This window comes from Procambarus clarkii, chromosome 31, assembly GCF_040958095.1.
Source record: "Procambarus clarkii isolate CNS0578487 chromosome 31, FALCON_Pclarkii_2.0, whole genome shotgun sequence".
NCBI lineage: Eukaryota > Metazoa > Arthropoda > Malacostraca > Decapoda > Cambaridae > Procambarus > Procambarus clarkii.
The window spans coordinates 23,053,321-23,079,892 of record NC_091180.1 but is presented as its reverse complement, the minus strand read 5'-3'; the positions used below and the strand labels follow the sequence as shown (position 1 = coordinate 23,079,892).

Genomic DNA, 26,572 nt, shown 5'->3' with positions numbered 1-26,572 from the left:
AGCAGAAAGAACCCCGCGTTGATAGGTCGTCCAATAAGGTTAACAGACATCTAGATGTTACCACTGCTAGGCTTAGGCTCGGCTACAAGCACCTCTGGGAGTTTGTAACATCTGCTGATGTAAATTTCACTAAATGCAAACTCTGACAGCAGAACTATTCACATATTTTGCGTCATTATATAATGGAATGTGAAAACAACGTGGAATTCAGAGAAAATACCATCTTATCTTGAGGTTATCTTGAGATGATTTCGGGACTTATGCTTGACTAGATATGGACTCCATGCTGGAGCCGCATACTCCAGGATTGGTCTGACATATGTGGTATATAATGTTCTGAAAGATTCATTACACAAGTTTCTAAAGGCCGTTCTTATGTTAGCCAACCTGGCATATGCCGCTGATGTTACCCTCTTGATATGAGCTTCAGAGGACAGGTCTGGCGTGATATCAACCCCCAGGTCTTTCTCTCTCTGACTCTTGAAGTATTTCATCTCCCAAATGATACATTGTATCTGGTCTCCTGCTCCCTACCCTTATCTTCATTACATTACATTTGCTGGGGTTAAACTCTAACGATCATTTATTCGACCATTCCTGCAGTTTTTGTTATATATATATATATATATATATATATATATATATATATATATATATATATATATATATATATATATATATATATATAAAATTTGTAGTACTTAAGGTCTTGCATTACAGGAAGGAAACTAATTTTAGAAATATCATATATTTCAACTCTGAAGGTTCATACAAATATGCCCAGCAATGACGAGCCGAAGCCGAAGTCAAAATCAGGACAAAATTAAGCACACAAAAGTGATGGTAGGGCCGCGCTGTGTGTGTGTGTGTGTGTGTGTGTGTGTGTGTGTGTGTGTGTGTGTGTGTGTGTGTGTGTGTGTGTGTGTGTGTGTGTGTGTGTGTGTGTGTGTGTGTGTGTGTGTGTACACTCACCTAATTGTGCTTGTGGGGGTTGAGCTCTGGCTCTTTGGTCCCGCCTCTCAACCGTCAATCAACAGGTGTACAGGTTCCTGAGCCTATTGGGCTCTATCATATCTACACTTGAAACTGTGTATGGAGTCAGCCTCCACCACATTACTTCCTAATGCATTCCATTTGTCAACAACTCTGACACTAAAAAAGTTCTTTCTAATATCTCTATGGCTCATTTGGGTACTCAATTTCCACCTATGTCCCCTTGTGGGTGTGCCCCTTGGGTTAAATAGCATGTCCTTATCTACTCTATCAATTCCTTTGATAATCTTGTATGTGGTGATCATATTCCCCTTAACACTTCTGTCTTCCAGCGACGTGAGGTTTACCTCCCGTAGTCTTTCCTCATAGCTCTTACCTCTCAGCTCTGGGACTAGTCTCGTGTCATACCTGTAAATTTACATAATGATATACAAGTCTGAATGACACTCTTGTTCGGATTCCTAAGGGTGGTTCTTATACTAGTCAACCTTCCCTATGCAGCAGCTGATGATATTCTTTTTAAGTGGGTTTCTGGTGACAGGTTCTTGTACCTGCTTGATGGGGTTCTGAGAGTTCTTCTACTCCCCAAGCTCGGCCCGAGGCCAGGCTTGACTTGTGAGTTTGGTCCACCAGGCTGTTGCTTGGAGAGGCCCGCAGGCCAAGTGTGATATCAAACCCCAAATATTTTTTCTTTTCGATTCCAACAGGTATTGCTCTACCCTATGTGTGATCTCCGGCTTACCAGCTTCATTACTTTTTACTTGCCAGAAAATGGTATCATCATCATTAGCGAACATTGAGAGGAAAGTATCCATCCCCTCAACACATGTATCTGCTATATTAGTCCTACGATAAGCCTGTATTAGACGTTAGATGATTAGCTTAGGTTTTATTAGCCACATTAATATCTAACATTTCCTATTTGTCAAACTTCAACGTGGGGTTGAATTACAACGTGGGGAAAAGTAGACAAAAAGGCTACTTTTTGTGGTCCATCACAACTTATTTGTACTTTCCACCAGATAGTTACTGTAAGTGCTTTAACCTTAGGAGGATTTACTGCTCTGGAAAGTCGATCACATATTAGTAACAGGATCTGCCCCAGAAGTGACCCTTGTAGAACGGCTCTTGTAGCATCCCGCCACTCTGAGGTCTCTCCTCTCACCGTGACTCTCTTAGTTTTCTATTGCAGAGGTACTCTTTTATTAACTGGATAACCTTCTTGTCACTCCTGTCCATTTCTCCATTTTGTTCACAAGTCTCCTGTGAGGTACGGCGTCGAAGGCTTTCTGACAGGCCAAGAATGTTCAATCCGTCCACTCTTCACTATCTTGTCTGATGCAGGCGATGAGTCACAATAACGTGGCTGAAGTATGTTGACCAGACCACACACTAGAAATTGAAGGGACGACGACGTTTCGGTGCGTCCTGGACCATTCTCAAGTCGATTGTGAGAATGGTCCAGGACGCAATCCTGTCAATTCTCAAGTCACAGTCGACTTGAGAATGGTCCAGGACGGACCGAAACGTCGTCGTCCCTTCAATTTCTAGTGTGTGGTCTGGTCAACATCTTGTCTGATGTCAGTTGCCCCGTGCAAAGAGCTCTATCAAGCTTGTGAGGCAGGACTTGCCATCTGTGAACCCGTGCTTGTGTTGTTTTATAAAGTCCCAACTCTCCAGAGGTTCAACTAGCCTCTATTTTATGATCTTTTCCTCCACCTTGCATGATATGCAGGTGAGGGACGCAGACCTCTAGTTTAATGCCGCCTGTTTCCCTTCTTGTATATTGGCACAACATTGGGTCCCTTCCTACCGTCTTGATCACATGTTAACGCTCCATAACATGTTGTAACAACAACTTGACCATAAACTGCTTCCTCCCCCCTCCCCTCCACTCAACCAAATGCCTATCCCTGTTGTGAATACCTTTTATATTAAATTTTCAACAACGGTGGAGGCTTTTGTTTTCTTTAATTACAAAATTAAGAAATAAGTAATTAAAGTTCTTTAGTTTATGGTTACACGTTGGGGAGGGAGACGCTTTTGTGGTGCGTTGGTGCTGTTTACACCCCCGAGTGGAATGACCATTAAAACACGGCGATGCCCGCTACCGTGTCTTGGAAAGCAATCTGCCCATCTTCCAGACACGCTGAAGGGCATGGGGAGGACCCCCACCACCCAGGCAACACCAACCTATCTGACTTTCAGCATGGTACCATTCTCCCCAACCCTCCTACACATGGTACCACTCCCATCTACACATGGCACCACTGCCCTCACCAAGTGGGGCACCACAAGGCTCGGTCCTGAGACCCACACTGTTCATAATTTAAGTGAACGATCTACCCGAGGGAGTGAGCTCGTACATGTTAATGTTGACGTGTACGCAAAGATGCGCGGCCCGGTCCTCGACCAAGCCTCCACCCCCAGGAAGCAGCCCGTAGCAGCTGTCTAACTCCCAGGTACCTATTTATTGCTAGGTAACAAGGGCATCAGGGTGAAAGAAACATTTTGCCCCGTTGTCTCCGCCTCCACCGGGGATCGAACTCGGAACCTCAGGACTACGAATCCGAAGCGCTGTCCACCCAGCTGTCAGGCGCCATCCTTTAGAAACATAAATCAGGACTTTTTCGCGGCAACCTCCACAGCCTTTGTTAGATCAGTAGTGGACTCTCTGTGTCCAGAGTGCTGGGGGCCACGATTAAGGTCCCGCCATATATGACCTTAACATCAGTCCTTGAATCAGGTTAAACATATCACCCATTACCTTTGTTTAATAGCTTTATATAGCGAAATGATGAAACAGTTTAAGCTTGTTTGCACTAAAACTTTGTTTAGTTTGTTCATTGCTCGCACAAACACAAATTCATCCATACATATATATACATAAATGCATACATATTGTGGATTTAAAGCTAACCTGCTCTTTCATGTTCAACAGTTTTAGCCCGTACCCACAGCTAGGCCCACAGGCAATAAATGTAGTGTAATGAATGTAGATATGATAAAGAGCCCAGTAGGCTCAGGAATCTGTACACTAGTTGATTGACAGTTGAGAGGCGGGGCCAAAGAACTAGAGCTCAACCCCCGCAAGCACAACTAGGTGAGTACATGTCTGGTTCAGGGTATGTTTGTTGGGGGAAAGGGGTGTTAGCGTGAGGGGGTGTTAATGTGTGAGGGGTGATATTAACGTGTAAAGGGGAGGGGGAGGGGGGGGGGAAGGGTTAATGATGTGCAGGCGATGAGTCACAATAACGTGGCTAAAGTAAGTTGACCAGACCACACACTAGAAAGTGAAGGGACGACGACGTTTCGGTCCGTCCTGGACCATTCTCAAGTCCATTCACAATCGACTTGAGAATGGTCCAGGACGGACCGAAACGTCGTCGTCCCTTCACCTTCTAGTGTGTGGTCTGGTTAATGAGGTGTGAGGGAGAGCAACCTGTCCTCTTACAAATTACTTCTGAATTTGGCCGTTTGGCCACTAATTCGAAAATGAAAAATAATTGAAAATAAAGTTTGTATTTTTTCCCAAAACAGTACGTTAAGGGTCCTCCGATAACTTAAGAGGGCAGGAAAATCTCCTAAGATTTCAAAACGTCATGAAAAACGTTAATTGAAAGTTTCCTCTCCTAACCTTACCGAGTAAGCCAGAGGAACGGAACAGTACGTCACTTTCCTAAGCCGATTTAATTTCAAATTTCGTCCATGTTTGGCCATAGCGCGCATACGAGCGAAAAACGACGTTATCGGTTCTCTAATGTACCGACTCCACCTAATGTTCTTCCACTATATTTCTCCTTAATACGCACATCCACACAATACAGCCTGTAGCAGAAAAAATATTTATTTCGAGGTGAACAGAGGCATCAGGCGAAAGAAACTGCCCATTTGTTTCCGCCTCCGCCAGGGATCGAACCCGGAACCTCAGGAATACGAATCCGAAGCGCTGTCCATTCAGCTGTCAAAGAGGGACTTCCAGGGTACTTCGGGTTCAGTACCCGAAGTACCCGGTCAGTCAGGGACCGGGCCGCGGGGACGTTGAGCCCCGAAATCATCGCAAGGTAAGATAGCCACCACAAAACAAGTCACCCATCTTAAAGTAATTGGCTCCAGTTTCATCAAGGAAAAATCAGACAAACATTAAATTCTCACAATTTAATTGTATTATAAACACAAACAAATGTGCCCTCAGGTAAGTATACATATTATATTCATATATACATATATAAAGGTCTAGGCAACATGCCAAACCCAAAGCAAAAAAAGCAAAAATATTTATTTTTTTGACAGGATAAAACAAATTAAGATACAAATCTAGTATTACAATACTACGTCCAGATAAATACTGACACAGCTCATGGCTACAAAAAAAAAACAACAAAAAAACAGCTGATGGTCTGAAGCTCAAAAGTCAACAAAGAGCAACAGCCGAGATGTCCTGAGTTGCCACAAGAGACAAACCGAATACAACCTGTTACCAACATCACTGGCAACCCGTCACCAACATCACTGGCAACCCGTCACCAGCATCACTGGCAACCCGTCACCAGCATCACTGGCAACCCGTCACCAGCATCACTGGCAACCCGTCACCAGCATCACTGGCAACCCGTCACCAGCATCACTGGCAACCCGTCACCAGCATCACTGGCAACCCGTCACCAACATCACTGGCAACCCGTCACCAACATCACTGGCAACCCGTCACCAGCATCACTGGCAACCCGTCACCAGCATCACTGGCAACCCGTCACCAGCATCACTGGCAACCCGTCACCAGCATAACAAGTAATACAACCCGTTTTTTGTTAAACTTCAAAGGATTATTCCAATTTGAAAAAAAAAAATAAAAAAAAACACGAATCATAACACCTACGGCTACCAAATAACGCGCCATCTTTTGACCTTCCGTTATATCAGAACCTATACACATCGTATACTTATATATACATTGGTACTCTCACGCACGAAATAATCACAACGAAATCATCGGAACAGAACAATTTGAAAACTATTACCATTCGTAGGTTGAGATAATACACCACACTCCAGATCTTGCTACAAACTACTACTGGTGTCCTCCTCCTTCCATTTTGTTGTATAGAAGACAAGAGCCAGAAGTAAGACGGTCTTCGTACGGGAGCACAGCTGACACACACCAGACGTCTTGCCCACCACCTCCCAACTCGCTTCTACACACTGTACAGTGCACACAGTGTACACAGCCAACATTCTAGACATTCCAGGCGAGTACTCTGCTCTCGTAGTTGACTACAGGAAGATGTAACCCGCCGGCTCTCTCATCAACTGCTCTATGACCTTCAAGGTCCTGTCACCTTCCGTCTTATTCCTCCGTCCATGATACAACACTGGCACCATCACTGTTGTCAAGCGGGGCTTAACGCTACAATTAACGGGAAGTGATAATTTTGTACGGAACATTCAAATACTGTCACTAATCCGGCTAGCAGGCCTCAGGTCCCGTGTCACCACAACCCACGTCTCGCCATTACCAAACAACTGTCAATTCAACCCACTTCCACTGCTCTCTTAAACTATCATTTTCCACTGCTCTCTTAAACTATCATTTCCTGAATCCGAGGTGAGCGTGTAGCTCCCAGCTTCCCATACTTCGTTCAGGTGACACACATCCGAGGCGTAACTGTGCCCCCCCCTCTGGCCTGCGTATGGACTCCCTGCCACCTAAACCAACCACCCACTCCCCTAGTCACTACCCAGTACCCAAGACAATCTCCAATGTTCTGTAATTATCACAACCTCGTTCTCTAACGTTACTCAACAAATTGTTTAGCAAAAAATGTATCACCTTTTATAATTACGCTAATCTCCCCCTCTCTGCCCTCCCCCGTTCCCCCTCTCATTCTCTCAACAATCCTTCTTGTATTTTGGCAAAAGAACAACCGACCACTCATCACTTTACCCCCCTCCCTCCCCCAGGGTAAACACAGTCAACCCCTGGAAGAACGGTGGACAGACAGTGTGGGGCTAAACGTTTCAACCTTGGCTAATATCTATGTTGACTTCAGTGTTGCATATACAGGGAGTGGTGCCACTCGCAGGGAAGCAGCCAAGTCTCGTAAATACAGAGATCTGGATAACAAGTACAATTTGGTCCCCAATGCCTCGGAGACACTTAGTGCCTGGGGTAAAAGTGCCACTAGTTTCTTGAAGGATCTGGGTTCTAAGCTAAGTGGAACAACAGAGACCCTAGAGTTGCCAACTTCCTCTTCTAACACCTCAGCGTGGCAATACAGAGGTGAAATGCACACTGCAGGTATGGTTCCTGCCCGCCACCTGAGGAGCTGGAGTGGTGGTAGAAGACAATACGTAGTGGTACGTGGGAGCCCCACCAGGCTCCCCCAGATGCTTCCAGGCCCAGGGGCCCCTACAAGCACCACCACCAGAGGTACCCCTCCACACACACACTGCAGCTAAATATGCTACTGGGAGCAGGAATGGAGGGGAATGAGGGGAAGGAATGATGGGGGGGGGGGGTGAAAAGGATTTGGGGAGGGCAGGACAGGATTCGCAGGGGTGCAGGAAAGATGAAGTGACTGGGGAATGGTATGGTTGGTTGTGTAGGCAAAACTGACCAATATATATATATATATATATATATATATATATATATATATATATATATATATATATATATATATATATATATATATACATACATACATACATACATACATACATACATACATACATACATACATACATACATACATACATACATACATACACACCCACACCCACCCACACACCCACCCACACACCCACACACCCACACACACACCCACACACCCACACACCCACACACACACACACACACCCATCCTTGTGGCACAATTCTCTCACGTCCGAAGGTTGTAAACAACCAACGCTCGGTATTAGTTTGAATGTCTCGACGCCAACGGTCATGGAGAACTATGAATGGTTTACACAAATTGATCCCAAAACTGCGTGTGACCACTGTGGTACATGCCACGTCTCACGTATTAGCTGCTTGCTTCATACAGTCGCCACGACTGTCTGCTAAATACCCAACGATACCACAGTTCAATTATCAGCAGACTATTTTTACAATTAGTCCATTATTATGGACAGCTTTTTATTTTATTGAGATCATGGCCAGCGCATCATGGTGAGGGTGTCGATGGACGTGCTTCACCAGCCCACCTGACTGTACCTTTAATCACTAGCGTTCATCACGTTAGTGAGAATACGAGTGATGAGGAAAGTGAAATACTGCACTTGTGGAGGACGACTACCTTCCCCCGCCGAGTGAGGGAGAGGTGGCGCCGTGGGCATGGTTCAGTACATGGCGGAGCAGTGGTGTCTACGCTGAATGTGAGTCTTGACGTGACTCTTCTGGCTGGCCGTGTAGGGGCACTGTGGACACTTGAAGGGCTTCTCCCCCGTGTGGGTGCGTATGTGCTTCTCCAGCGAGGAAGGGTAGAAGAACGCTTTCCCGCAGTACGTGCACATGTAGTGGGTGGCACCGGGGGTGACGCGACTCAAACCCAATGGGTTAAAGTCCACATTCTGGAGGATCCTGCTCTCCTGGTCGTTCTCACCCAGGGAGTGAGCCAGGCCTCTCCTGGTCAACGCCACCAGCCCCAGCCTGCGCGCCACGCCCAAGCCCACACCCACGCCCTAGAAGAGAGAAACACTGGCGTCAGCACACCATCCACACCCACACTAGAGCCATCACACACTAACCCCAGCACCCCCCCCCCCCCCATCATGGACTTGCATACATATTAAAAAACTATCTACTGAATATTCTCCACATTATACTGGTGAAGGAGCACGAGAGGGAACAGGTACTCCTTTTACACCTGCTTTCCTTTACTTCACACATAAGAAACAACTGACCAACCCAGAGTAAAAGTAGACTAATGGGATAAACACATGACTTGACATTTAGCTTGAAATTAAGAAAATATAAAAATTTAAACGCCATTTTTTTGTTACTAAACTTGTCCATATTGCATAAGGTAAAAGTCAACATAAATTTAAAGAAGGGAAACATGCAGCCTCCCTTACTTTAACATTCGTTACAGAACTTGTGAGAATAGAGGAAGAATATGTAATCCTCCTGTGTTGAGGGGAACGACCACCTGTGACACTGTGAAGCAAACATGGCGGGAACCGTCCAGTGGCAAGGAGTAATATCACCCCCCCCCCCTCCCCCGGACCAAAAGACACACACACCAGCCTACTTCAGCATTGACGTTAATCCACAGGGGGGGGGGAGGATATGTGGCTGAATGGTCGGCGATCGGGATTCGTGGTCCTAGGGACCGGGGATCAATCTCCGGCAGTGGCGGAAAGAAATAGGCAGTTTCTTTCACCCTGATGTGCTTGTTCACCTAGCAGTAAATGGGTACCTGGGAGTTAGACAGCTGCTACGGGCTGTTTCCTAGGGGGGGGGGGTTTAGTGTGTGTGGGGGGGGGGGAAGGGAGGTTGTTTATGTGTGGGGGGGAAGGGAGGTTGTTTGTGTGTTGGAGGGGGGGGGTGTTTGTGTGTTGGAGGGGGGGGGGGGGTGTTTGTGTGTGGGGGGGGGGGGACAGTTGAGAGGCGGGCTCAAAAGAGTTAGAGCACAACCCCCGCAATCACAACTAGGTGAGTACAGGCCCTCCGCATCTAAAAAAAAAAAAAATCAGTGACGACAAATTTGGTAGTAACTACCATAGAGCCCATTAGCGTCAAATTGGTGTCCTCCGCCACAGCACCCAAGTAACTCTGGGCAAGTATAACCTATCAAACCTAGAGTCTACCCTAAGTCTTCGTAGTACGCAGGGTTGTGAGGGCTCTGTCGTCAGATAGAGAATAGATCTCAAAATCAGCCCGAGGTAAAAACCCTGGGGCCAGATCCCACAAGTTCACGTTATCTTGTGGATAAAAAAAAAGTAGGGAAACCTTTAATGATAACATCTGTATTTGACAAAAAGTGCTTTCCTGAAACAATGTGAAGTTTATATATAATAGTACACATTTATACTGTCTTAAATGGGCACAATCTCTTGGGTGACCGCACCTGCACCATACACAATGAAGGCTCACCAGCGATAGTAAGTTGTTGGAAAATCCTTGTTGCATTGTTCTACACTTCTAGAAACTTTAGGAATATATTGAGCTTGTACACACTGATACGCTGTCGTCTCGGTTTTGTGCCTGTATTAATCATTACACACTGATCCCTTTTGTAATATGATGACAATTATGGTATTACTCACTTGAGTGTGTGTCGCATTATTTTCCAAAGCATTCCATATTTGCATTAAAGTGCATCTGCAACTTTATAGTTCAGATCTGGGTATTTTACCTACCTACCTTGTGGTAAGTCCAAGTGTTGTGCTGACACTTACCAGTAGAACCTTTTTCCACACACTGCCATGTACCATTGTTCGAGGCAGCCCAGAGAAATAGCACAATTAGTCAAATACAGGCGATTGGAAGGTCAATACACCTTTGTTCCCATAGCGTCTGAGACGCATGGCCCCTTGGGTAGGAGTGCCTTGGGATTTCTCAAGGAATTGGGCTCCAAGCTCATTGACGCCACCAGAAACCCTAAGGCTGCCAGTTTTTTGTGTCAGCGCCTCAGTGTGGCGATCGAGAGGGGAAACGCCTGCTGCGACTTCGGTTCCTCACCGGAAGCAGAGGAGCTCCAAGAAATCCATAACCTTTAAGCACTCATTGTATTAACTAATGTACATCGTGTAACTTTTAAATATTTAATAAAGCACAAAAAAAAGGAGGTGGGTGGTAGGGGATAAGAGCAAACTGTATTGGAGGGGACCTAAACATTCCCTTTAATGCGTTATGTGTGATTTCCTCCAAAGCTAAGGGTACCTTTCTTCCAGTCAGAGATGATACTCTCTTCAAATTAAAAAGTATTAGTTTTAATTATGTAACATTAAAGTAAGTGATTACCTGAATGTGTGTGTATTTACTATGTGTGTGTGTGTGTGTGTGTGTGTGTGTGTGTGTGTGTGTGTGTGTGTGTGTGTGTGTGTGTGTGTGTGTGTGTGTGCAGAATCGAGCACACACACACAGTAAATACCTGCTTGATGGTGTTCTGAGTTAATCTACACCTCAAGCCCAGCCCGAGGCCAGGCTTGACATACCCGGAAAGAATTTTGGGAGTTGTTCTACTTCACGAGCCAAGCCTCGACTAGTTTATTTAGCCCCCAAGATACAACCCCACAACAAGCTAACTCCTCGGTACCTATTTACTGCTAGGTGAACAGGTGAATTAGGTGATAGAAAATGCGCCCAACCATTTCTGTCCTGCTTGGGTTTTCGAACCGAGAATTCTCGATTGAGAGTCGAGAACGAACCCGACTACACTACTGGGATCCTTAGCTCTTAGAATCCTTATGTCTAACAGAGCTATTTTTTTCCTTTTACTACATATATTTATATCACACATTCTCAGGATGTAGCCCGAACCATTACTCTCAAGTACCTATTTTTATCTAGGGGAACAAAGGCATCAGGTGAACAAAACTGCCCATTTGTTTCTGCCTCAGCCGGGAATCGAACACGGCCCTTAGGTCTACGACCTCTGAGCGCTTCCCACAATCACGAGGCCGTGTGCGTGCGTGTGCGCGTGTGTGCGCGCGCGCGTGCAGATATGGTTGCGGGGGTTGAGCGTTGGCCCTTTGTTCCCTCCTCTCAATCGTCAATCTACTGGTGTAAAGATTCCTGAAATTCATCATATCTACATTTCAAACTGTATATAGTGTCAGTTATCTGTGCCTGTAGGATCGAGCTTTAGCTCTTGGATTCCGCGTTTCTAGCCGCCGGTTGATTAATGATGGTTAAGCCACCTAAGAGGTAGCATGAATGGCCCGTAATTCATGTATAATGCAATGTAAGCATTTAATACGTCTATATCATGTCTCCCTTCTCCTCTCCAGCGTCGTCAGGTTTAGTTCTTTTAGTCTCTTCTGAGACGATTTTTGGTTGTTCTTCTGCACCTTTTCTAGTTTTTTTTTTTTAGGCGGAGTTCCACGAGGTGGCGTAATTCTCTTAAGACTGGCCTAACATAGGCGGTAATACAGCGATCTAAAAGCCTCCGTATTCAAGTTCCTGAAGTATGTTCAGACTTTTGAAGGTGAAGAGCAAGTAGGTTAGATATGTCCACAACCACGTCTTTTTATCGAGTCGTTATAGGGAGGTAGTTTCCCCCCTTCGTCGTGTATTGGCCTTTCGGTCTCCTGACTCTTGTTACCACATCCATCACCTTACACTTGCTGGTGGTAAACTTCATGCATGTATAGTCGTAGATAGTTGGAACAAGGTAAGTGAGAAGGCGGTGGAGATCATAACTGTCAGTAGTTTGAAAGTTATACAACATAAAGTACTAGGAAGACGGGACACCAGCATGGCTCTCATCCTCTAACTACACTGGAGTAAACACACACACACACGCTGGGAAGACGGGACACCACGAGCGTAGCTCTCATCCTGTAACTACACTTAGGTAATTACACTTACACACACACATTACAATGAACTTTTTCAGTGTCATAGTAGTCAATAAATGGAATGTATTAGGAAGTGATGTGGTGGAGGCAGACTCCATACACAATTTCAAATGTAGATATGATACAGCTTAAATAAGCTCAGGAATCTGCACACCAGCAGATTGACAGTTGAGGACCAAAAAGTCAAAGCTCAACCCCTGCACACACAACTAGGTGAGTACACAGATCCTAGCAGCCGCGTGGACAGCGCTCTGGGGGTCGAATTCCTAAGGGCCCAGGTTCGATTCCCGGTTGGCCATATATTTGAATATATACCAAATAAGCTGGAATTGTAATTTATTTCCCATAAAAAAACGGGGAAGCGTCAGAGACTAGAAAAGCTTTGAAGTTTATAAATACTTTAACTGCAAACAGAATACGGTAATACAACTTTATTTTCTGTTCCAGCGAAACAGTTTATTTTGAACAAATACGATTTTTACATATTGTTGTACTTGTTTAATCGTCTCCTTAGACCCAACCTTAATAGCCTGAGCTGTAATTAGCGATATTTAGAGAACCCGACCAACCACCTTCAACGTGGACATCGTCAAGATAAAACTAGATAGTTTTCTTCAAGGAGTGCCGGACCAACCGGGCTGTACTTGAAAAAAAGTGGGTCATCTGTTTTGATGACCAAACCACACCTCAGACAATGAAGAAACGACGACGTTAAGGTCCGTACTGGACCATTATCAAGTAGTGGAATAGAAAGAGACTGGAAGAGACAAATAAATAAGGCAAGAAACTAGATGCAAAGTGAGAAGCATGTAAGGGAAGGAAAAGGTAAGAATAGGATGAAAGGTAACAATAGGATTTGAAAGCTAGGAAACAGAAAAAGAAAATAATAATAAAAATAAAGAGAATCAGATAAAGGAAAGGTAAGAAGAAAATAAAGGAAGACCAATAGGGAAAGGCATAAATAATTAAGTTAGAAAAACCTGGAACGAAAATTAAATCGACAAAAACTGCAGGAGGGCAAATGATTTAGTCATCAACTCTTGAGCCACAGTATTGTGACTCCGCGAGCGTGTGTGTGCTGTGCCTGGTGTCCTTACACAGGGCAGGGGAAGCTGCGATACCCCGCGTGTGTGTACTGTGCCTGGTGTCCTTACACAGGGCAGGGGAAGCTGCGATACCCCGCGTGTGTGTACTGTGCCTGGTGTCCTTACACAGGGCAGGGGAAGCTGCGATACCCCGCGTGTGTGTACTGTGCCTGGTGTCCTTACACAGGGCAGGGGAAGCTGCGATACCCCGCGTGTGTGTACTGTGCCTGGTGTCCTTACACAGGGCAGGGGAAGCTGCGATACCCCGCGTGTGTGTACTGTGCCTGGTGTCCTTACACAGGGCAGGGGAAGCTGCGATACCCCGCGTGTGTGTACTGTGCCTGGTGTCCTTACACAGGGCAGGGGAAGCTGCGATACCCCGCGTGTGTGTACTGTGCCTGGTGTCCTTACACAGGGCAGGGGAAGCTGCGATACCCCGCGTGTGTGTACTGTGCCTGGTGTCCTTACACAGGGCAGGGGAAGCTGCGATACCCCGCGTGTGTGTACTGTGCCTGGTGTCCTTACACAGGGCAGGGGAAGCTGCGATACCCCGCGTGTGTGTACTGTGCCTGGTGTCCTTACACAGGGCAGGGGAAGCTGCGATACCCCGCGTGTGTGTACTGTGCCTGGTGTCCTTACACAGGGCAGGGGAAGCTGCGATACCCCGCGTGTGTGTACTGTGCCTGGTGTCCTTACACAGGGCAGGGGAAGCTGCGATACCCCGCGTGTGTGTACTGTGCCTGGTGTCCTTACACAGGGCAGGGGAAGCTGCGATACCCCGCGTGTGTGTACTGTGCCTGGTGTCCTTACACAGGGCAGGGGAAGCTGCGATACTATCTACAATACCTTAAGGAAACAATAGTGTCTGCTTCATACCACAAATATTTCCTCTTCAACGGTATGTTACTACTCTTTCCCTACCGATTATTACAGGATTCTGTTATATCTCAGGTCAGGTACTGAACCCGGTTCGGTAATTCAATGACATGCTTCCCTCAGAACACGATCCTTCAATAGTTTTCAGGGTTCGAACCCAGCTAACTATGGGTTCAATTTTACATGACACACATGCGACAACTACTGGGCAAAATGCACAGAAATTCAACTCTCAACCTTGCACGGGATTTGGAAACGCACGCGCGTTCACACAAAGACCAAAAAGCCGAAGCTCAACCCCCGCAATCATTACGGGCTATTCATGCCCGTGCCACCTCTTGCGTGGCTTAATCTTTATCAATCAATCATCCCGCAAGGCACATTCAGCACCGCTCCTGTGCCAGGTAAGTCCACTACGGGCTCACCATAGCCCGTGCTACTCGGAACGAGTAGCTGACTATAACAACAACATCCCGCAACCACAACTAGGTAAACACACGACCACTTAAGCCATTATCTGAAGACGTGCAATACTTACTAATTTTCCTCTAATACAGCTTCAAATTGATCAAGAACATGCCAGACATCCATTACCACCATCTACACCCTGTAAATCAATAAACTAACAAGTTACTAACCTTTTTGACGTCAAGTTGCTGCAGTATTAGGCCACGATATCATTGCAGAAACAAAAATAATTGATCTCCATGAAATATTTTCGGGCAATCAAGCACGTTCTGGCAGAATATTGTAAGAGGGTCGTGAATATACCTCATGAATGGGTTCCTCAATGACAGTAACCCATTATGATCAATTTTACATTAATAAGATTCCTGTGGTTTCAGATATAGGTAATAGTTTTGTAGAAAAGCATCTTATATGGATGTTTTGATCTTTTCTCAATTTATAAGCCCATTTGTCTCAACGGCATACACTGAATGCTATATGTGTTTGCATGTGTTATCCACTGTTGGTGCTTGCGATGCATGCAGCCGTTACATACTGTCAGACTGATAAATAGATCACTACTAGGTGCAAGTTATTATTTTTCCAGTTCTGGCAATGTAATTTTATTTAATAATAACCCGTTGTCAATGTGCTAAGGGCTACTTGGAGGGTCTGCAGCCAGGTACTTGTAAGTCTCAAGAAGCAATCAGCTATTCTGATATCTATCTCCCAAATAAACTAATTTCTAGATTTCTACGGCTGTGCGGCACTTGGCAATTGTGCCTATAACTGTCATCTTGTTACCATATGACCCAGTGACTAAGTCAAGAGTATGTTGGATAGAGAAAAAACGTTTATATACAAACTTTATTATTTACATATAATAATAACTATGAAGCAGCAATGAGTGTAGTTGGTATCTGCGCTTCAGGTGATAATAATGAGGTATGTATGTCATATGGAGGCTGTGGAGCATGTGTAGCACCCATAACGTCCTTCTACGACCTGCCTGCCGCTCCTCCTCCCACCCAACACCACACACAGCCTCACGGCAAGGGTGCCCCGGTGCCGCTCGCGCCCCCACCACTCATCACTGTTACCAAGTGCACGCGGGCCAGGTGATTCTTCAGGTGCCAGGTCTGTGAGCCGCGCCAGGGGCACAGGTGACATGCGTACGGTTTCTCTCCCGTGTGAGATCGCATGTGACGAGTCAGTTCAGCGGGTCTCATGAATGTTCTTCCACACAAGCAGCAGGTGCGGTCCCATCGAAGCCCTGCCAGCATTCCAATTCCTCCAGTCCATGCACTGACCACCCCTCCACTTGGGCCAACCAGCTGAGAAAACACCTAGGGGAAAAACAGGAGAGGTGAGGTGTAACGCAGGCTAGTTAGGTGGTGGTAACCAAAACTGTCCTGCAGGATATTCTGGTCCACCCATAGTGGTAGTAGTGGAGGTGGTACTTGTGGAAACAGCGGTTGGGACTGGGGCCTGCTGTGGGTGGCGCCGTGACATGTGACACTTCAGCTGCACAGCTTGGGCCGCACTGTATGGACATAGAGAACATTTGTATGGCTTCTCCCCGGTGTGCACGCGCTGATGTCGGATCAGTTCAGCAGGCCTCCTGAAGGGCTTTCCACACATTTGACAGACGCGGTCCCATCGCCACACAGGCCCACTGCTCATTACTGGTCCTGCCCACACCTCTCTCCCTACGACCCCCAGCACCTAGAATGAGATAAGGGCTGCGTCACAACACAGCAACCTTGGCACATGGGAGTAACATCACCACACGTTTAAGAAGCATGAACCAGCACACGCACAACAGCTTGGACCAGCACACGTACAAGTAGCATGAGTTTATTTATTTTTTGAGGGGGAGGAGGGTTAGAGGTGTTCACTGGCCATCCAATGTTTGGTTTGGGACTAGATGCCGACGTAAGAGGTGTGCCTTAAGATGGACAGCCTGAGTGCCACGGTAGCCACACAATGGACACTGATATGGCCTCTCCCCAGTGTGGGTGCGGAGGTGGCGAGTGAGCTCAGCAGGACGTGCAAAAACTCTCTTACACACAGGACAAGTGCGATCCCACCTGATGGTTGGCAGAGCTGAATTGCCCTGGAAGCAGCGCACCCACAGCCCACCACCGCCCTCACACACCTACAGGGAGAGAACAGAGAACATGGGTGAGAAGTAGTTTTCCTCACCCATTCTAGACAGACTGTATTCTTAACTAACATTCCATTTCCCGCCACTCACAAAGCTAACGAACTACTCATTACACTGCCACGAAAATTTCGTTCTGTACCCTCAAGTTTCCATTTCCCACCACTTAAGTGTCACTGTTTATCCGTTACAGTTGAAACATTAATAATAGTATGGCGTCGGGCAAGATGAGACTTGACGTGTGTAGCTTGCACTGCTCTATAAGGGCAAAGAGGGCAAGCATATGGTTTCTCCCCAGTGTGGATTCGCAGATGTCGTTGAAGCTCTGAGCTCTTCGGGAACATTTTGCCACACACATGACATGTTAGGGGACCACTGACCCTGACCCCGGAGGCTGGCGTGTTGACTGCAACCAGACCGTCGAATGACCAAACACCGCTCACGTGGCCCACCTAGAATAGAGAGAAGGCACATCACCACACCGCTGCACCTGCTAATTTCATCTTGCCTTATAAATCAAATCACACTTTCCAATTAGTCATTCACTGACTGTCTGTTGCTATTTTGCTAGTCTCAAGTCTTACAAAAACACTAATAGCCTATATTGTGAGGCGAGGTTTGTGTCACTGATGGGGGGTCTGGTGCAAGCTCTTTGTGTCTCCTCTGCAAGTGACTCTTGACATGGTGCTTTTGCGTGGCCCGATAGTCACAGTGGGGGCAACTGTACGGTCTTTCACCAGTGTGGGCCCGCAGATGGATGGCAAGCTGTGAGGGGGTTTCACAATGTTTACCACAAAACCTGCAGCTGTTATCTGGTCGGCTGTCTTCAAGTGAGGTATGGTCAAGGGGAGGTAGATGATGGGCTGGTGGCTCGTGTAAGTATGAGGTGGCAGCATGGGTGTCGACTGGTGATGCATAGGTCATGTACAGGCGAGACATGGCATGTGCCACCAGACCCAGAGACACGCCGCTTCTGTAGCCGCCCACACCCTACAAGAGACAAAACAGGCCACAGTCAGCATTGCCTCTCAGCACAACTGTCATGTGCATCCCAGCCCTCTGCAAGCAGCCCTAAGTAGGCAGACATACTGCCGCCTCCACCACAATAGTCGCAGAATAACGGATGCAGAAACAGTATCTAGGATACTGGAGCGTGCACACTCCATCCTCAGGTTATGGTAACTTTATGGGGTGGTAACATTAGTCGAGCCAAGGCTGGGCTCCAGAACTATGCCATGGACCAGGTGCATGTGCCTACGCATATTCCCCTTTTGTGCTGCACTGTATGAACACACAGTGCAACAATACGGTTTCTCTCCTGTGTGTATCCTAATATGAGTAGCAAGTTGTGAAGGCCGGCAAAAGGAATAGCCACAATATTGGCATACATGGGGACGTAAATTGGTGTCAACACCCTCGAGCCGTGATGTAGCAGTGCACTGTTGCCCTGGAGGTCCTGTCTTCACCCACATACTACCAACACGACTCCTTTCGCTGCTACCCTCTACCTCCGTGTAATGCGCCCACGAGCTGCTAAGGACGTGCGAGCCCTGCAAGGGGTAAATCTGAGTCAGCGAACCAACACTCCACCGAATTGCTACATAATAATCTTTAAGCAAAACAATGCCCACAAGCACACATCACAGTTTTGTTTCATCTTTGCGCATAACAAATGCAGATGTAAACCCTATATTTCCAAGACAGCAACAAAAGCTTCCCCATGAGTAGAAGCATGTCTTTTGAGGTTTCCTTTCTTGGTGGATCTATAGTCACATTGTGGGTGTGGACAGGTAAATGGCTTCTCTCCTGTGTGACTTCTCATATGCAATACCAATGCTGATGGATACATAAAATCCTTGAAACACACAGAACACACAGCATTGGCTGTACTTCTTTTAATCCACTTCGCAGCTGGTCTTGGATCTGATGCATCAGATCCTACTGATATACCAGTAAGTGCACTGTAAGCCCCTGAACTTCCTTCATCAGTTGAACTTCTTTTAGACCAAGTAATACACGTAGCTCCCATAATGTTTGATGCACCAGGTCCTGCAGTAGTCCCAGGGAGGACACTGTACATTCCTGAACATCCTTCAGAATTCCCAGGGAGGGTAGAAAATCCTTCAGATAGTCTTGCTTGACTTACAGGGAGAGCTGACGTCCTTCCTGACCAGCCGCCACCCTGTAAGAGGCAAACATGCAAGACTCAGCAGGCACGGAAGGTACAGTCACTTAATTTCCAAAAATACAAGATCTTCTAAGAATCCTACCATTTCTATTATCCACTTAAGTCACATCCCAGAGAAAAAAAACAGGCACTTAATAGTGCCATCTTAAAATGTCCTTTCTTGCCCTAACCAAAAAAAAAAGTAAGTAAGTTTGTAACTTATGAAAATGTAAAAATAGTTTCGTTATTATTTGCGTGTCTTGCTTATTGGTGTATCCTGTGCTCGGCTCTCTGTTCTGTCCATATATTTAGTCTGAGACGACGCCCAATAGAGGGAAGAAAACTCTCAGCTCTTCATTTTTTCTTTTACGGTGTTTCTTGCATTTGTGAAGTCACGTCATGTGATTTCCTGAGTTTTATTTATTTAGTTATATATTTATTTATATACAGTATATATATTTTCCTCCTGGAAACCTTAGAGAAAACAGGATTGGGTCAACAGAAATTGCAAGAGGGTCAGAGAACAAAGGACAAAACAATGGGATCAGTACAAGAAGAGGGCTAACCAGCAATACAAACAAGAAACTGCTACACGGCAGTGAGAAGCCAGAAAAAAATGAAGTGTTGCAAACAAATGTAAACAGACCAAAAACTTTAACAAATTTATAAAAAAGCAAACTGCATGTAAAGCATAAAATCTAGATATTTAAAATGGGGAACATTAATAGACAATGGGACGGAAATGTGTGAAATACCAATTGAAGTTCTAAACTGTTTTGGGCAAAATGAGGTTTTCAGAGAACCAGACACAAGGCCAATTTCAGAGATCACCACAGAGAACTACACAAGAGTTGCCTCAAGACAAAGTAGAGAAATTACTCAAGGAGTCGGGAAGAAACAAAGCATCTGGCCCAAGTGAAGTCTCACCACGGGTTTCCAGAGAATATGCACCTGAGCGGAGCATTTCACTTTAGATATGTGGAAAAAGACAAACACTGTTTCAATCTACAAAAATGGTAACAGTTAAAAGGAGTAACACTACATAATAGACCCAGTATCGCTGACAAGGATGGTAGTCAAAAAGTATATAAAATAACTAAACACAAATGGGTGAATACCTGGATAGAAATATTACAATAACAGACAGCATGGCTTACAAAAAGAAAGACCCTGTGTGACAAATCTACCTAGTTTTCATATGACACAGAGTCACAGAGATTTTACAGGAGCGAGATAGTTGGACTGACTATATTTACCTGGACCTAAAAGAGGCTAAAAAGAGTCCCACACAAGAATTTATTATAGCAACAAACATGCTGGAAGGGTGACAGGCTGACTGCTGGATGAAAATTTTTCTGACAAAAAACGAGGGTCGTAAACAGAGGCAATATATCAAGACTGAAGAAGTGTTACTAGTGGAGCACCATAGGATTCAGTTCTTGCACCAGTAATGTCTATTGTCTATATAAACAATCTAACTAGAAGTTCATAACTGTTCATAACTATATGAACAAATTTGTTGACAAGATTGATGAACAGGAGATTACGGAAATTAGGCCACACAACTTACAAATTACAGTATGTGGAAAGGCACTAAAAAAGTGTTCTGACAAAGAGAAAGATCTAGGGGTGCCACTTTAGGAACAAGGTCACAGATTCAAGTCAAAAAAACAAAAGTGCTAACAAATATTTGAAAGTTCTTTTTTGCAAACAATGGTAGATGGCTGGAACCACATCACTGGGCATACTGTGACAGCATAGAACCCCCTACCTAAAGAAGCACAAAGCAAGAAAAGGCACAAAAATATGCAATAAGGCTCATTTCTGCTAAGGGGACAGAGTTATAAAGAAAGACTGAGGGAACTGGACCTCACTACACTGGAGGAAAGAAGGAATATGGCAGACATGATAACATAAAATATACTAATGAGGGATAATGTAATATACTACAGCCCAGGTGAATGGAATACTAATGAGTGACTGACAAAGTAGATATAGATTCAATTTTCAAATTAAGAAACAGTAGAAATAGAGAACATTATTGAAAACTGGAAATACAAACGAGTCAAAAAGAAGTTTTTCAATCAAGTCGTAAATAAGTAGAACAGACTAGATGAAGTTGTCGAAGCCAATTTAATGCACTGCTTTAAATTTAATTATGCAAGAAAAAAAAGGAGCGAATAGTCACTGCATTGAACTAATGATGGTAAAAAGGAGGGCTTTAAGAGTAGATGTTCGACCCTGCAAGCACAAGTAAGCAAGTACTGTACAGGAATACTGTATATACATTGTGTGTGTGTGTACATAATCCAAATTTTTTCTTATATCCAACAAGTAGTTATATTAAAAAAATAAATAATCAAAACTTTTATTAAACACAAAATACAAGAATCGTTACTGCCTTTGGCGAATGGATAGTCAACAATTATAATGAGAATATAAATCTTCAAGTCATTATTATAACCCCCCGCCTATAGGTTTAGCTACCGATAAAAAAAAATCCACGAAGTGATAAATTGTAGGGCACAGAAAATGGGAAGTGCCCCTTAAGTAGTACAAACACCCGTTCAGACACACAGCACTTAATACACTAATTTATTTTAACATTTGAGCAAATAAACGCATTAAAAAAAAATGTGCATAAAAACGAATCAGTGAAGAAGAGAAGAAAGGATTATGTAGAAGACCAAGTAGAGAGGGCAGAGATGTGCATTAAAGTCATCATCTCTATGGGCAATGAGAGCTGGTTCAAGAACCACCTGTTGAGTAGCTACTACATTTCCCTACACTGCATATTAGTACCATTATGTATTTTCTTACACATCAGACTCATCTGTGCTTTCATGTCGTATTTTTCACAAACCAGTATCTTGTACGTCCTAATCATATCTCCCTTCTCTTCTAATATTTCTGGTGCACATATGCATTTGAATATACATGTAACACACATGTCCCATAGAGGGTGTGGCTAACTGAGCCTCTATGATGCTATTTCAATATATTTTAAGGCATGTATAACATTCTGTTTACACAATCAAAAAATTATTATTTTAATGTCCTCAACTCAAAGAAACACTGAATTGATATGATGTGTAAGAAACTAGTAAACTGCTCATCATTAATAGCTTATATATTAAATGAAAATATTTATCAAATAGCTGGACCAATGCCAGAATGAGGGCAAAATAATTTTATTGTGGTAATTGAACATGCCCTTATTTCTAAATTTTTATTATACACAAAAATTTTGTTAGCTCTGGTAACTTCCCCTATGGTTAAACTTCAATGAGAATCAGGCGCACAGTTAATGATGATGACGACAACAGTGTAGATGAAACAAAGTGAAACCCCGACAAAACAGAGTGGGACAAGTGAATATAGTACTGTACAGGTACAGGTTTCACGAGAGAAAACAAAACACTTATCCCAATTTTAAGATATTTTGAAGGGATATTACTGCACAGGCCATGGGTTTATGATTAATTTAGTTGGCCAAATATATGAGAAAACTTGCTAGCAATAAATAATAGATCTTTAAGCCAAGTTAAAGGTATTTTTAAAGTATCTTGGCCAAATACTGTACACCAAACCATAAGGTAAATGGCCAACAATACAGTATTCTTTTTTATATACAGCACTTTTTATGGATTAAATGTTATTTCATACATTGCTGCAGTATCAATTTACTGTACTTATTAATTTAATAAATCAAATTCAAATATTTCAGTCCACATACTTACATGTAACGAAATATTCCAAAACTAGGCCTACCTACCTGTTGTCGTTTCCAGGAATCAGTGTCCTCATGGCCCTGTCTCTGACCAGCACTACTGATTGGTGGTCTGGTCAACCAGGTTGTTAGGCAATGCTACTTGCAGTTTAATGAATGAATAAAAAACCCCAGCACATCTGGTATACTTTGGAGCAGCTTATCAAGTTCTCGTTTGAATACAGCAAAACGTCAACTAGTTATATCCCCAATATGTTTAGAGGGAGTGTGTTAACAGTAATTTGTCTCTTAATGGTGATAGAGTTGTCTCTAGCATACCATTGAAAAAGAACCTCAGCTTTTCCAATGGGAGTATGATGTGTGTGTGTGTGTGTGTGTGTGCAGATTTAGAAGAAGTCACTAATATTTTCCAAGAGTAAATTAAATTATTCAATTATTTAACATTCTTGCCTGCACTCCAAGAGAACACAGATTTATACCTTTTTAATGTTTCCAATGATTTAGATGTTTTATAGAAAGGATTCAGGCAGTACAAAATCTCTTCGTTTTCTACAGGTCAACAACTTCTCTAGACGTGAATGGCGTTCAGTGTGCAACAACATTCCAAACCTAAGGAGCACTAGTGTCCTAAAATGTACCATTAATGTTTTAGCAGCTTTGTCTAAAAGGTTCTTGTTATCCATTCATCATTTTTCTTGCAGTTGTGACAGCTACTTGACTGTTCCTTAAGAGTACAGTAATGTCTGCTGACATGACTACTCCCAAAACTTTCACACTGCTCTTATGTAACTGACCACAATTTATATGTAGTTTCCATCTTTATATCTTTTGTTTTAACCATAGTGCAGGACCTGATTCACACCAGTTTGCAGGTATGCTGTGCCCCAAATATTAGCTACTTATAAAAATCCTAGTGTCATCTGCAAAGGATGATACGGTAATAAAGATTGTGAACTTATCTATGTGTACAGTACTGTATATGTTATGAGTATTGGAGCAAGTACAGTACCCTAGCAGACCAAGCTTTTCACAGTGGATGGTTCGGATTTCATTGGTTGACTACATATTACTTGTGTTCTGCTCATTAGGAAATTAAAAGATTCATCTTCCTAGTTTCTCGGTAATTCCCTTTCTTTGTAATCATACCATAATCACATTTACTAAAAACTGCTATGGCATCCAAGGCTATATCACAGTGGTGTATCCATTATTAGAGGCATGAGTGCCCTGCTCTGAACCCATGTTGTCCAAAGACAGACAGACAGACAATGTAATTAGGCATGTGTACTGTGTGCGCGCGTGTGTGCATGGTAATTACCTAAGTATAGTTCTAGGAAAAGAACTACACTAGTGGAAGAGGGGAAGGCTAAATTTGGGGATAACGGGGGTCAGCAAAGGTATGGGCATGAGAGAGGGCAAGGTGGAAATGGGGCGAAGAATGGGGAAGAGGAGAGGAAAGGGTGGAAAAACTAGGGCAAAAGCATGGAGTGGGGAAAAGGGGTGGAGAAAAAGGGTGGAAAGAGTGGGGGAAGAGGGGTGGGAAAGAGTGGAAAGTGGGGGGAAAAGCATGGAAAGTGGGAGCAAGAAACCCCCAGGTATTGCCAGGTACCCCTTCTGTATACTGTACACTGCATGTATATACTGTATATAAATAGACATGTCTGCCTGCCCAAGGCTGGAAGGGAGAGGGGTAAGACTGAAGGCAGAAGGAAGGATTGAAATGGAGACAAACAGGGAAGAGGGGGAGAGGCAGGAGGGAAGATAAGAGTGGGGGATGTGGGGTGGGAGGGGGGGGAGAAGTGGAATGGTGTGGTGGGGGAGAGAATCCCAGACAATGTCGGGTAACCCTCCGTGAGCGAGTGAGCGAGCGAGCATGCGCGCCAGAATAAAATTAAACTGTTAAACCTGTATTAAATGAAATTAACACTTTCATAGATGGTGAAACTTATATTTATACCTGCAACTTGTACCTGTATTAGGAACACTTGGGGAATACTAGAATGTGTAAACTTCATCGAGGTTAGTTGAAGTTTAACATTGTTGACTACAAATATTTTCCAAATCCAGTATCGTGTATGTCCTAATCATATCTAACATTTCTCTCAGAGAGAGGGGAAGAGGTGAATGGGGGGAGGGGAGTAAGCAGGAAGATGGGTGAAAGGGAAGTGAGGGTGGGGAGGGACGGGGGAAGAGAGGAGGGAAGAGGGGCGGAGGGAAGAAGGGGGGGGGGGAGAGGGAGAGCGAGAGGGGTTATCTTGAGATAGGGGGGGGAGACAGGGGGGGAAAGAAAGAGAAAGAAAGAGAGAAAGCGAGAAAGAGAAAGAGGGGGGAGAAAGAGAAAGAGGGGGGAGAGAGAGAAAGAGGGGGGAGAGAGAGAGAAAGGGGGGGGGAGAGAGAGAGGGGGGGAGGGGGAAGGTGAAGAGAGGGGGGGAGGGGGAAGGTGAAGAGAGGGGGAGGGGGGAAGGTGAAGAGAGGGGGAGGGGGGAAGGTGAAGAGAGGGGGAGGGGGGAAGGTGAAGGGAGGGGGAGGGGGGAAGGTGAAGAGAGGGGGAGGGGGGGGAAGGTGAAGAGAGGGGGAGGGGGGGGAAGGTGAAGAGAGGGGGAGGGGGGGAAGGTGAAGAGGGGGGGAAGGTGAAGAGAGGGGGGAGGGGGGAAAGTTGGGAGAGGGAAAGGCGAGGAGGGTAGGGGAGAGGGGAACGGGGGAAGGGGAGAAGAGAGTAGAAAAGAAAGAGGAAGGGGAGAAGATAGAGGGGGAAGGGGGGATGCAAGAGAAAGGGGGAGAGGACAGGGGGGAGAGAAAGAAGTGTGGAGGAGAGGAGGGAAGGAAGGGGGACAAAGAATGGGAAGAGAAATAAGGGTAAGGGAGAAAGAAAGAAGGGGAGAGGGGAAAGGAGCTGGGAGAAAGATGGGGGGGGGGTCTACCTGGGTGAGGGGGAGGAAGGGGGGAAGATGAAGGGGAAAAGAGGGGGGCGGGCATTGACATTTACGTTACGTACATAGGAACATGGCGTGTCTTGTACTACATATTCCCATTAATTAATGAGTAACTGAACTCTATATTGACTTCCTTCAAAAGACCAAAGCTCAAATATTTGTTCCAAATAAAATTTATATAAACTTCAACTCAATATATAAACTGGGTCTTAGCAGCTTGATAATGCAACACTTAAGATTGCTAGGTTCAGTGAACATGAACAATATATATATATGTATACAGTATATATACATGACAGTACTGTATATTAGTGTACTAGTTATTTTTCATAGATGAAGTAGTACATTAAAGCCTGTATAAAATGAATAGTAATGCATTATGCTTTAACACAATAGACATTATGACAAGTCTCAATACTTTAAGCAACTTTACACAACCATTAACCAGGAAATGAGTGGTGTGAATGTGAAATTCGTATGTGTCTTTTGACATTCCCTCGCATGACAGAGTTGTAATGACAGCTTGGATAGGGGCACGTAAAGGGTCTCTCTTCCACGTGATTCAGGGAATGCATGGCCAGCATCACAGGCAGTGGGAAGGTGTCACTACACTTGGAGCACATGTGATGTCCTGCCTTGGAGTCTCCCGTA

General features: G+C 44.7%; 1 protein-coding gene across 4 annotated transcripts in view; it reads right to left on the bottom strand.

The window, feature by feature from the left end:
- Positions 1 to 26,572, bottom strand: part of LOC123758734 (broad-complex core protein isoforms 1/2/3/4/5) — a 133,679-nt gene that overhangs the window by 47,072 nt on the left and 60,035 nt on the right. The window contains exon 5 of one of the 4 annotated variants that reach the window (XM_045743358.2): positions 18,661 to 19,273. The exons of the other annotated variants lie outside the window; for them this stretch is intronic. Within the exon in view, the coding sequence (XP_045599314.1) occupies positions 18,779 to 19,273 (495 nt within the window). The 3' untranslated portion in view covers positions 18,661 to 18,778. Of the gene's footprint in view, positions 1 to 18,660; positions 19,274 to 26,572 lie in introns of those variants that run through there. 4 annotated transcript variants of the gene reach the window in all.